Source organism: Malurus melanocephalus, unplaced genomic scaffold, assembly GCF_030028575.1.
Source record: "Malurus melanocephalus ecotype Western Australia unplaced genomic scaffold, MMel_1.1 scaffold_173, whole genome shotgun sequence".
Lineage (NCBI taxonomy): Eukaryota > Metazoa > Chordata > Aves > Passeriformes > Maluridae > Malurus > Malurus melanocephalus.
Window position 1 is genome coordinate 280,643 of NW_026623405.1, and position 12,691 is coordinate 293,333.

Genomic DNA, 12,691 nt, shown 5'->3' on the forward strand with positions numbered 1-12,691 from the left:
AGGAACAGAGAGAYCTACAGATATATACACACTACACAAGGACATACATGCATTCAAAAAAGCTGGCCTTCTTGGACATGCCTTAACTATAATCTCTTTCATTTCTATGTGCAATCTGAACATCCTTTGAACACAGTGAAATTGGGAGAAAAAGAAAGTATCAAGCTTATGCAGGAAGTGTAGGTCTCACTTTTCAATCACATTTGCAAATCTGGAGCTCAGCAGTGCCTAGCAAATATTGTGCAATTTTTTTCCCAAGGAGCCTGTGCTAAATAACATCACAGAAATCCATGAAGACACAATTCCAGCCCCTGCTTCCATCCTTATCTGCTAACTGGGTCTATTCAACAGAAAATTACCTTTGACTGAAATGCAGGCAGGCAGCAGTGTGAGAGCTGCTGAAATGGGGCTGTGGCCAAGGCATTACCCCAATGCACCTCTGGTGACAGCAGCAACCAGGCCAGAAATTCATCTCTGACTGCACCCAGCATTTACTTCTAATCTTGTCTGTTTATCTACRTGATTAAGTGGAGGCTTGTTAAAACCTTGTTTATTTTGTCCTCTGGTGCACCTTCAGTAGATTTATATAAATGAAAAATAATCATTTTTGTGGACTTCARTGGCAACAAAGGAGAAATCTTTCTAAGGCCCAGTATTACACTGACATCAATCTTATTCCATGACACTTCACATTTCTTTTTAATGAGCACAGAATTCTGTGATACAAGTCCAAGGAAAAAAACTCAGTATTTCTGTAACCTTCCCACCTGCTGCTCGTGTAGCAGGAATCTCTGAAAGTCATGGAGRTGAACTGCTGAAGCATCTGGACGGTCAGTATTTCTTTAAAAAAAGAAAGGGAAAGTGAAGCTAAAGAAATAAGAGAAGGTAATCAGATGTTACAGCAGAAGATAACACTTACTTGTATCTTGATTTACAGTATAAATGTGTTGCCACTACCAAGAAACTTTTTATAACTTCAATGGAACTTAAGAGTAGACTTGTAATACTGTATTATCCTATTACTGTATTTGCAGCCTCTTGTATTCCTGACGTATCTTTGAGAGGGATTCATTAGGAAAAGAACCAAATCTGTGCTCATTGCTTTGTAGCAAATGAGCTGCATTAACTTGACAGGGCTGTTGGTCAGTTTAGCTGAGGCACATGGAAAAACTTCTTTTATATTATTACAGAGACACACTTCCACAAATAATCCTTCTGTGTGATATTTAGATGAAATACTGTGGTAGACCAAAATCTTCTGAAAAAAGAGGCAAGGTGCAGCTGCACCAAGGGAAAGTGGTGTCACTGATTTGCCTTTTTAAGTCCCAAACACAGCAGCMTCTGTTCCAGGAAGGTGGTTATAAATCTGTGTTTTTAAGCAGTCTCATACAGTTTAGTTCATTATATGACCCAAAGCTAAGGAAATCCTTGGTACACTCAGAGTAAACATTTCAAGTTACTTCCTTAATTGGCTAGAGTAATATTCCAAACCAAGATAAACTAGTTTAATCCACAATCAATGAGTTAGCAATGCCTGTGAACTCTTCTTCATGCTGTACACATCTTACTTAAACYTTCAAATCCATCAAGTAGAGATGCAGAAGCAGAAACCATTCCAATCAGCATTCTGCTCAGGTCTAGGCAAAGCCTGTGCACCAYACCAATCTCCAGACTGAAGCTAAAATTTCTGCATCAAATTGTCCTTCCATAATCCTGTTCACTCTTTATAAAATCAAAGGACAGGTAATTTCAGTCCACACCATTTTAGTAGTCAGAAAATAAAAACCAGTCATCAGACTTAGTTCCAATATAAGTTCACCTTTCTGAATGCAAAAATATTCATGATTTCTTTTCACTTACTAAAACATCAGAACAAAAGAAAAATGTAAAGATGATGTAATTAAAAAACAATCCTGCAACACTACAAMCATATGGAAATGTAAAAAAATAATACAAATGAGGAGTCTCACCCAAGAATGAAAACAGAGGAATCCTTTTTGAATTCATCAAGAATCTTAAAACAAATAAACAAACAAACAAAAGAACAAACATAAAGGGAAAAATATAAATTATAAAAGAATACCAAATTTTCTATCTAAGTCCATCTAATAATGTCCATTGTGCCAAGGGCAAATAAATGCCAGTCTACTCTAGAAAAGTTGCACATGAATTGGGAAGACACATTTTTAATTAATACATAAGAAAAAACATGCTGTCAAGGCTGGCAACTGCACTTCAGGTCTCTCAATGTGAACACAATTCCCAGGCAAAACACTTGCTTTGATAAAGCACCCTATATGAACARTCACATTTCTGGGGAGCTTTTATTGTTTGATATCCCAGAAAAACTGGAATTAACTATCATCCATCACATTTATTCAAGTGACTATAAAACCTAAATTGCTTCTATCTTGGCACAGCATAGTTCGAGATTGCAGGAAGCTTATCAATTGACCCACAGCACTTGTAAGCAAATTGAGAAGTTTCTTTGCAATGATTCACACAGGGCAATAACAAGAGCTTAAGGAAGTCAGAGAGGCTCCTTACTGTGTGTTTTACTCATCAGTTTTCTGCTCAAGCTAATTAACAGGACTTTCATGGCCAAAATGAAAACCATGCCAGTAAATCTAGGTTTTTTTATCACTTCACCATGATTTCAGTATCACTTTTAAATAGCACAAGCTCTATTGCCAGAAAAACAGCACTTGACTTTGACTATCAAAGCTTCTCTTAGCATCTGTAAAATTAAAGTTGAATCCACAGTAAGCACATAGTCAACAAAGACATTCAAGCAARTAATTTCAAATTATGTGTTTTCACGCAGTTTTAAAGGGCTCCTAACTTTCAGACTCATTAAATGTATGCAGTTTCCACCAGCTTCATCAATCTGTACAGTGAATATAAGGAAATAGTAGTCAGGCAGTTGCCCACTTAAATTAGCTAAAATGCAATTCCACTTCATTTATGCCTCCCAAAGACTGTCTGATGCATGTCCTGTAACGAACTCACTGCTGATAATCTGGAATATGGAAGTGCTTCTATCAGTAAAAAAGATCAGCCAAACCTAATGAAAAGATATTCTGCATCCTGAACAAACATACAAAAAGAATTCTTCCYAAACACCCCATTATATCTGTGCCTATCTCTACTACCAACACACAACAAGCAGCATGAATGATTTATTCATCTTCTTAGGCCAGTTGCTGAGTGACTGTTATCTACACATCAAGTACAGCACAGCACCTTTTTCTGTTACAAGAATGAGGAAAAAAAAATAACCAACAAAAGGATAATCAGCTCTCATTATTCTGATGAAGCAGTTGAACAGTATTCACAAAAAGCTTACCGATTTCTGTTGTTCAAACATGATTTTCTTGTAGAACAAATGAAATTGTTCAAAAGTAAGCTCTTCCTTGTGAGCACCTATTTCCTACAACAGAAAGTAGCATGCAGTGAAGCAGGAGTAGTTTGGCTCCCTGAAYTGCACTTGCACAGTGAACAAGTTACTCTTACTCCAGCTGGAATCCTCTCACACGTTCTGTTCTACTCCATCTTTATTTGTTTTTAACCACTTGGGATTTTTTTATGTACTTATGTTTTTAAGAATACAAACAAGGAAACAGATGTTGCTTTATGACATAGTGCTTCTAGCCCCCATCTTTGGCTTTGCATTTTGCACCCTGATTCCATTTCCACAAYTGAGAGAGAAGTAAAGCCTCATTTTCTCATTGCTRGCTGGAGCAGCAGAAGCAAGAATGTCTGCTCTAAGAGTGGAGAGCTGGAAAGCAGGAAAGGGTGGGGATACTCAAGGTTCCTGTAGGAAGAGAATGACCTTAAAAAGTCAATAATATTGGCATTATTTGGAGAGAAGAGGTTATTCTTTGATCATATTGGAAGAAAGAAAAAGATAATGTAGAAGAAAAATAAAGATAAAATAATTTTCTATGTACTTGCACAGTACTGGAGCTCAGAATCCAATGTTGGCTTTGGTCAACCAGGCAATGAAAAGACAAGCTGAGAAATTAATTTATATAATTTATTTAACTGTGCATGGTAAGAATAAAAAATAAAGAAAGTGTCCTAATAAGAAACATCAACACCTCTCAGCTAATACCAAGCACATTTAAGCAATTAGGTAATTACCGCAAATTTATCCTTCAAGTACTTCATGCTGCTCACTTTGAAGTTTACTTGGGGAAGGACAGTTTTCAGCTCTCTTAGACTGATACTGGGGGAAAAAAGGAGGAAAAAAAAAAAAGATAACAAAATCACCACAGTTGTGCTGTATCTAGTCAGCTACTTATATATTTTCTATGGACACAAAAATGTGATTATTGAAAATATTTTTTGTGACTATTTTGGGTAGGGCTCATCTCACATATTCATAAATTTCTATAAACATAACTTCTACACGCAAGCAAGCAAAACATGGAGAAACGGGCATTTCAATTAATTTGGAATTAAAAGAACCATGTTGCAGAGATAACTATTTCTCTCTCAACAATATCAGTATTGATCAGCTCAAATGCAGATGTTTATACACAGTCAGATGAACAGCAGACTTTGTTCCAGTCCAAATGAAACTGGATTGCACACACACAGAAGACATCTTACAAAGGATGTACCAAACAGATGAGCACCAACAGGAAACAAAAAGCTCCAATTTTCAATACCATTTTAACCTTTTTCTCTAGACCTTATTCAGTCAGGTAACATTGATTTACAGCAGCAAGAATTTTCCCTTCTGCAACATCTGAACATGATGTCATTCTCCTCTCCCAACCAAGTCTTCCCATAAATGACTGCCTCCCTGCCTACCAGTTCCATTTACACAGACCTGCTGACCCCTTTTACAAGTTTTAGAATGCCCAGTGGTACACCAGCAACACTTCAAAACCCAAAGTTTTCTAGATAACAGCAAGGCAGCAAGTCAGGAGAGCACAGTGCAAGACCTGTGGGTCCTGTTGCTGAAGCCCTCAAAACATTAATGCAATAACAGTACCCAACAAAACAYGACTGAGGTACTCTGCCTTGACCTATAGAGCAATTCATAAGCCATTAACTCTCTGAAAACACAGGGTCAGACCAGAGGTGCTTGAAAGAAACAAAACCAATCAGCAGGTAGATGAAAGTAACACCTCCATTCTAYAGAGTCCACACAAGCAGATACCCCGTAATACATTCTCATCTCCATTGTGCAGAGAGGGAAAGAGGCAAAGCAAGAAGGAACTATGCCAAAGTCYGTGCCCAAGCCAGATTAGAACTCAGGAAATTCCTGGCTTTCCGCCTTGTCGCCAGACCTCTGGAAAAAAACACTATTAGAAGCAAGAACAAGCCCTCCATTTGTACCCTGAACATCAAGCACAAGCAATTTCCTCTGGCCAGAGAAGTGCAAGAGAAAACAAAGATCTGGGACTTCATTACCACTGGAAATAACTCAACCTGTGGATCAGGACTTGCCTGGAAACCTAATCTTTATWATCAGCCTCCCTAAAAACCACAGCTCTAAAAAAATGGACCTCAGCCCAAACTCCTTTCCCGAATTTTTCTGCAAGCATGAATCATCCACGAGGAAAAGGAAAAGCTGCCCTCTCCACAATGCAARTCCCCTTGATCCCAACCAAGCTGCCTTGTAGCAATAAAACAATCCTAAAGCAACAAATGAAACCTCTTCAGACAACCTTCTGTCAGCATAGCTGCTCCATCCTAACATTTGCTCTTGCTTCATGAACCCAAACAACACACCCCCATTGCAGGGTTAGTTGTCAAAACGCAACAGGAGGTACAAGACAATAATCCAGTAAAGGGGGGCACTGACCCCTTCCTGACAGTGGCAGTTTAGGAAACAGCTCAGAAATGGGGTCTCAGCTCACCMTGCACAGTGCCACAGGCTGTCTGCACCAGGGTGTGATTTCCTGCAATACCACAGCCTCAGTCACAMAATCAAACACCACACTGCAGTTTGCTTTTAGGAAAAGGTGTGCATGAAAGGAAAGGCATGAGCTTTTCTACACTGATTGACACTTCACAATAAATGCACGTTCCACACAAAGAGAAAAATCATCATGAAATAATAACACACGGGAAAGAAAAGGTCAATATTCTTCCCCAGTTCACGGGACTTCTKGCAACTCTAAGGAGAGGTATGCAACTGAATTAATTTTTTTTTAAATCTCCTTTGTGTGCAAAAGCTACAAACTCACATCACATACAGACCTGAAAGGATCGACTGAAACTGAAACACATGAAGCCACGCATCACACTAGGAACTAGAAGCCATGGGACTTCTTTCACATGAGAAGCATCAGGCTAGAGGTGATTCTTTGGCTTTGGTCTGTTCAAATGCAGGCAGAGACAAGCTCGTGGCCAGGCCAGTTGCTGGCTCTGGTCTGTGTTAGAGCCTGGTCACACCAATGCCAACAAGCTCAGCCATGAAGGAAGCCCTGGAGGCAAAGCTGCACAGGAAAAGCTCAGAGCACATTGTACAGTCCAAGCAGTTGGGCTCCTACTCGGCTATGAAAAGGCAAAAGCCTCCACAAAGCAAGCACCTGATGCACCTGCACAGCTGACAGTCTCTACAATAACACACTGTTCATTTTGGCAGAGTAACTCTAAGCTAAAATTCAAAATACWTAACTTTGATAATTTGTTTCCTCACTATACCATGTACATAAACCTGAATGAGTGCCACGAACATATATGCATCTCTTTCAGTAAAGCAAGGACAAATATCATTTTCAGGGGTCTCAYATTCCATATTTGGCACAATTGATTATTTATTTTCATTCCATATTAGAATCTGAAACAAAAGTTCACTAAAAACAGCTGAACAGAGTTCTTACCTATTTTTTCTAGTTTGATCAACAGAATAGATCTGCTTTCTCAACCAGCTTGTGGAAAAGAGGGAGAAAAAAAAAATCTAAGAATTATAAAGAATATACAGCAAATGAAATTTCAAAATCCATAAACAAAACTCAATAGAAGTACTTAAAAGTCTTAAGATACATCTTTTTTAGTAAAGCAAAAACATTTCCAAAGCATTAGCTAAGGACTTGGCCAGTTTTTTTAACCACATTTGTAAATATGTACTTTTCTGCTGCATTTCAAGTCACATAAACAACACAGGAAGGGGAAGGGTGGGCAGGACAGAAAAGAATGAGTAACCAGAAGCTGTAAAAATATAAGAGCATAAAGTGAGCCAAAATTTCAGCTAATCTGAACTGGAGTAACTYCATAAAGTCAATGATTTCTGACAGATTTATCTTTGAGCTGCTGGCTCAGATATTTGTTAGATGCATAAAAATTAAAAACTAGAGAGAAGGGAAAGGGGTTTTGAGAACTTTAAAGATAATCCTCATTCACAATGCATGTCAGTTTTAGATGCACAGCAAAATACTATTAGTATCAGTAGTATACACAATTTTGAGATAAAGRATGATTGCACTAAGCTGATGCTCAGTCTCAACAGGAATTATTCTTGTTTGAAGAATAACACGTGTCAAAACCATTATTTGGTAAGGAAGCAAGCGAGGGCAGAGCATATCCTCACAACAGGTAACAGCAGTGACCAAACACAAAAATGCCAGCAGTGATGAAAAGGAATGGGGTATGGAGACAGAACTGAAACCTTGGYAGCAGAACTGACAATCTGAGTGTGAGTAGTTTCACACTCAACATCCTCAGAAGATTAAGGGTGCAGTTTCTCCATCATATGGMTGACATTTGAATTTTCCAAGAAGCCAACACATGAACACCAGGTGTTGTCATCTCATGAAGAGGGTTTTTTTTTTGGTGCACAGCAGGTAAATTGCAAGTTCACATTAGTGTATGAAGCAGTGTGACTCCAGAGCACATATACAGCAAAACAGACATGAAGAATTTCCATATGAGCTTTCAGTGTAACCAGAGAGTGTTCTTAGTGTAACTGGCAAGCACCACTTGTTTCATACTAAAAATTTCATTCAGATTTTCCACTTTCAATTCCCAAAACATGTCCAGTCTCAGAGAGCGAAAATATTTCCATGTACCTCTCTGTGATGGCAGGTGTGGGAGCACTCATGACCTCTTGATACAAGATATTCAAGCCACACAACCATTTATCTGTATCATCTTTAGAGTCAGCTGAAAAAAAAAATACACTATGATAAACACTATCAAATCAAAAATACACTATCAAAAATACACTATCAAATCAAAATCAACACAAAACCAAGACATAACTTGTTTAGATAAACCCTAGTATAAACAAAGCTGCTGACTAACCTTCCTCTTTGATAAATCTCATTGCAAAGCTTCATTTGCTACTAATAAAACTAATAAAAAACAGCATAAATTTGAGGGTAGGTAAGCTTGATAAAAATATATCCTTTTAGAAGACTGCTAATCAGACTATGAAAGTTTCAGTATTTCAGCAAAAAACACTACAAAACTACTGCTGAGCACACAATCAAAATTCATTTTGTCATCTTCTGTCTCTGAAGTGGAAAAAGCTCAGGACCCAGATCAGAGCAATTTGAAGTGCAAAAGAACAAGTTAAAAAATGGTATAAAATTCCTTACACGAATTAACACGAGAAGCCAGATACATCTTCCTCCCAACCCTGCAAATTAGTGTATCACTGTCTTGTTTTGTTTAAAATTTAGTTTGCCTTTCCATTTCTCAGACCAGAAGAGCCTTTCCTATCACTTATCATGATTGCATTTGGTAATTCTTCAACCCAACAGAAGCAAGATGTGGAACTGCCTGCTGGGCACAGCTTTCCATAGGAAATACTACCTAAGTTGAAAGAATCTTGCATGAGATGCAATCATTACAGCCCTCAGCTGGGCAAAGTTCATTTGATTAACAGGCTGGCTCTGAAATTTCATGAAGGTATTCTTCAATTAAACCAGCTCTGAAAAACTGTTTTCACACAGGAGCTGAAATCTTTTAATAGCCTTCAAAGCAAAACATTTTCTCAAAAGGTGAAGATTACATTTTATTTAAACATACTTTCAAACAATGCTTTATCCCCAAGGATGAAGCTGGAGCCCAGCCTCAGCTCCCCATGGAAATGTTTTTCARTTAGTTACAATTTCGGAAAGAACACCCATTACCACTGCCAAACCAATTCTTCTCCCAAGACAATTCTACCCTTTATGATAGCTACCRTTCCCTTCCAGTAACAATTCTTTTATATTGTTTTAAGAAAGCACGACAAAACCTTTTAAAAAGGAAAAGGATTTTCCCCTCAATTGAAAGTTATATCATGTTGTTCTGCAGTTCAGCATTACAGCAACATCTCATGGCACCAAGTGTTTCCAAACTATTGGCAGAGGCCTGTTTTGAGAACTGCCATGGAGGAGGGACTGCTGGAGGAAATCAGGGACAGAAGTCCCTGGCACAGCTGCACGTAAGCAGTCACTCAATTTTTCACAGACTTCAGTTAACAATGGTAAAACTTATTTAAAGTTAAAAACTTCTAACAATGGATTAGTCACAAGCAGTCTTTCATTTCAAGAGCATCCGACTGTAAAAAACTTTCATTCTAATACTGCAATCTATAACAAATTCATTCCATGAATAATAAAAAAGAAAACTGTCAAAATTAAAACACTTACAAAGCACTCCCCTTTTGTCATATTAAGATTTTGCATTAAGTTAATGTTTTAAATGGRCAAGCATGTTCCTGCTTAGGACAGAGAGAACTACAAAGTTAAATAAATTGTCTGTGTGATTCTAAACAAACGACCCATTACAAACTTTTCAGAAAATAAATCTCTTTGTAAATTTCACTGGCTAGAAACTGTATTCAGCCTGTACTGTAAGAATTTAAGTCCCTTTTTTTTGGCCACACTGAATGGCTGTCTTCAAAGAGGGCAATGCCACCTCCGCTCTTCAGCGCTGAAAACCTTATTTAACCAGCAAAAGTCTACCTTGCTAGAAAAAATAATAAACTACACTCACACGACACACCATTTGAAAATAAAACATTACAAATGCAGCAGGTCACAGACCAGAAGGGCTGGTAAAAGGTCTGTCTCCATATTTTAGGCATCTGTTGCACTACTGAACCACAGAAGTTAAACCCACAGTATTCCGTGCATTCCTGTCCCATCCAAGTGTTTGACTTGTTCAATCGACAGCTTTAAAGTAGAAAGAAAGAAGATAAAAGTACCTGCTAAGCTTAAGGTGTTAAGGACAAACTGGGTACCATAAAAAATAGTAAAGCAGTGTTCTTCTCTTTGCCTCGCTTTGCAGCGTTCAAAGTCCTTTGAATTCTTTCCTGGGCGAATTTCYTTTATTTCCATCAGATCCACTGAAAGGAAACAACATTCAGTCAGTACAAGTGCAGAGCCTGAAACAGTAACATGGATAATTCAAAGTATGCACACACGCATAAAATATATATATATATTATATATATAAAGTGCATACACATGGCTCTCTGGGTTACAGAAGATGTGATTTCACAAATGGAATTACCTCTAAGCAAGTAGTTTCCAATTGCCATGACAACTGTTYAGAAACAAAAAAGAAAAGATACAATTCTACCTTACCAACCAAAAAGTTATTTGTATCTTAGCCAGCTAACCTTGTCAGCTAGTACAGTCCCTGGTACCTCCAAGAAAAATATTTAAAATAGGAATATAAAGAGAAAATCGAGTTTAATAATTAAAAGGTTTGTGAAATTTTTCAAGGCCAACTCCAGAGAGATCTGTGTTATTTAACATAACCTGTTGTATCACTTTCACCTTTCTGCTTTCCAGAGCACAGGAGCACAGCAGAATGGGAATGCTGCAKAAGCACACATTTTCCCAAGTCAGCTCCCTTTTTTCAAACTCTTGCTACAGGGCCTGCATTACACGAGTGAGACAGCACTGAAATAGAAATATGTGTGCACTCAAGATAAGATACTTATTAGAAAACTGAGGAAGTGATGAAGTGGTTTTGCCCTGCCTGTGGACCAGAGAAATAAACAGTTCTATCCACTTCTGGACAGTCTTGACTTACGAGCTACAGGAAGAAGAGCGAAGMAAAACATTTCGTGGCTGCTCTTGAAATGTGTTTATCAGACCTAGCAAGATCCAAGGAAAACAGCTGAGGGTTTTTGTCCATAGGTTTAAGAAAATGCCACAACAGAAACCCCCTGTTTTAAATGAGCACCTCATCAGTAACAGAAGACCATTAACAACATAATGAAACAGCAGCTCTGCTGCCAGCGGAGGGTGAGCAGAGCAAGGGTAAAGCTTCCACCTGTGTAATGCTGTGTTTCTATGATGACATGGACAGACAAACAAGGAAGTTTATCAACAAAATCCTGATAATTAAACATTAATTCATCTTGGAACTTCTTATTGTCTGCAAAGTATCCAAGGCCAAACTTTCTACCAGACACTCCCAGTCATTAAACGACTTACACTGTGAAAATGAGACCTCAGAGGTTAACCTGAACTAATCATAGGATGTAAGCATCTTTCTTAAATCAGTTTTTCCACATATTATTGTTCTCAAGGTAGAGATTTTAATGTCTCAGCCTCCCTCTCAAACCATGAAAACATCTCCGAAGACCTACATATCTGATTGGTCAAGGCCCCTAAATTTAGATGCAAACTTCTCTGTGCCCATAATTGACCAGGAACCAAAAGTTCCTAATGATGGCTCTGATCTCYGTACCATTCACAGTCTCACTTAGACCCCTAAAGATGTATCCAAATTATCAGCCTAAATGTCACCATCTGAAAAGTTGATCTTAAGCCATCAATTTACATTAATATCAGCAGAGAAGAGTCAGGATGCAGAGACAGAAAGTACTCAAATGGAGAGGGAAGGAGGTTGCACGGCTGCAGTAAATGGCACGGGACTGCACACCAGACTGGCTCATTCAAACCACTGGCAAGTGAAAGCTCAGTGATCTCTTCTGCTTTCCATTCATCCACCAAACCCCTGCTGAAAAATACAGTTTTAACTTCAAAGTGAATGACACTTTTCCTTTCAGACTCCTAYAAATCCATACACATGAACAACACAAAGGCCGAACAACAACAAAAGGCCCTCCTGAAGTATAAACTATAWGCACCGATAAAAGAGATTTCACAACCTGCATTGCTGTTGTCATTTCCAGGGGCTCTTACCTCACACTGACCTCTGAAATAAACACACAAACTTACCCAATGTCTCCTCTCAGTTATACACAGCCTCTACAGTTCTTCTCCCTGCAYTACAGCCTTTCAACCCCACCATTCCCTTCTCCTAATGAAAATATGTGTGTATACAGAGGCATAAGGATTTTTGCATGCACAGACATGTTATTTCTCTCCAACTCGTCTTTCAAAAAAGAATTTCACTATATCCTGATTTCTATTCAGTAAATAGAGAAATGGTTCAGCAAGAGAATAAAATGGGGTGAAAGAGAGGAGAAAGAAATATTTATACTAAGAAACTCAAATTCAAAATATAGCATTCCAATTCTTTTCAGGGAATATATTCTACACATCCTACAAAATTCTGGCAAAATACCATCACATTTGCTTAGATAACAAATTAAATAGACATACAAAACCCAATTTTATTGAACAGTCATTCAACTTTTACAGTAAGACRGATATAATACATATTATAGTTTCAGAGAATGAATAGAAACTAACAGTATGTATTTTAATAACACTGCATAGTGTTGGTTAGGAGTTATTACTCTGCATTATTGAAAGAA

The 12,691-nt window shown here is 38.0% G+C and overlaps 1 protein-coding gene across 1 annotated transcript in view; it reads right to left on the reverse strand.

The window, feature by feature from the left end:
- Positions 1-12,691, reverse strand: part of PLCG2 (phospholipase C gamma 2) — a 55,523-nt gene that overhangs the window by 29,340 nt on the left and 13,492 nt on the right. Inside the window, exons 3-9 of the mRNA XM_057372520.1 lie at positions 10,157-10,297; positions 8,028-8,121; positions 6,843-6,890; positions 4,144-4,228; positions 3,347-3,430; positions 1,971-2,014; positions 768-840 (exon numbers count right to left, since the gene is read on the reverse strand). Coding sequence (XP_057228503.1) covers positions 768-840; positions 1,971-2,014; positions 3,347-3,430; positions 4,144-4,228; positions 6,843-6,890; positions 8,028-8,121; positions 10,157-10,297 — 569 coding nt within the window. The remainder of the gene's footprint in view (positions 1-767; positions 841-1,970; positions 2,015-3,346; positions 3,431-4,143; positions 4,229-6,842; positions 6,891-8,027; positions 8,122-10,156; positions 10,298-12,691) is intronic.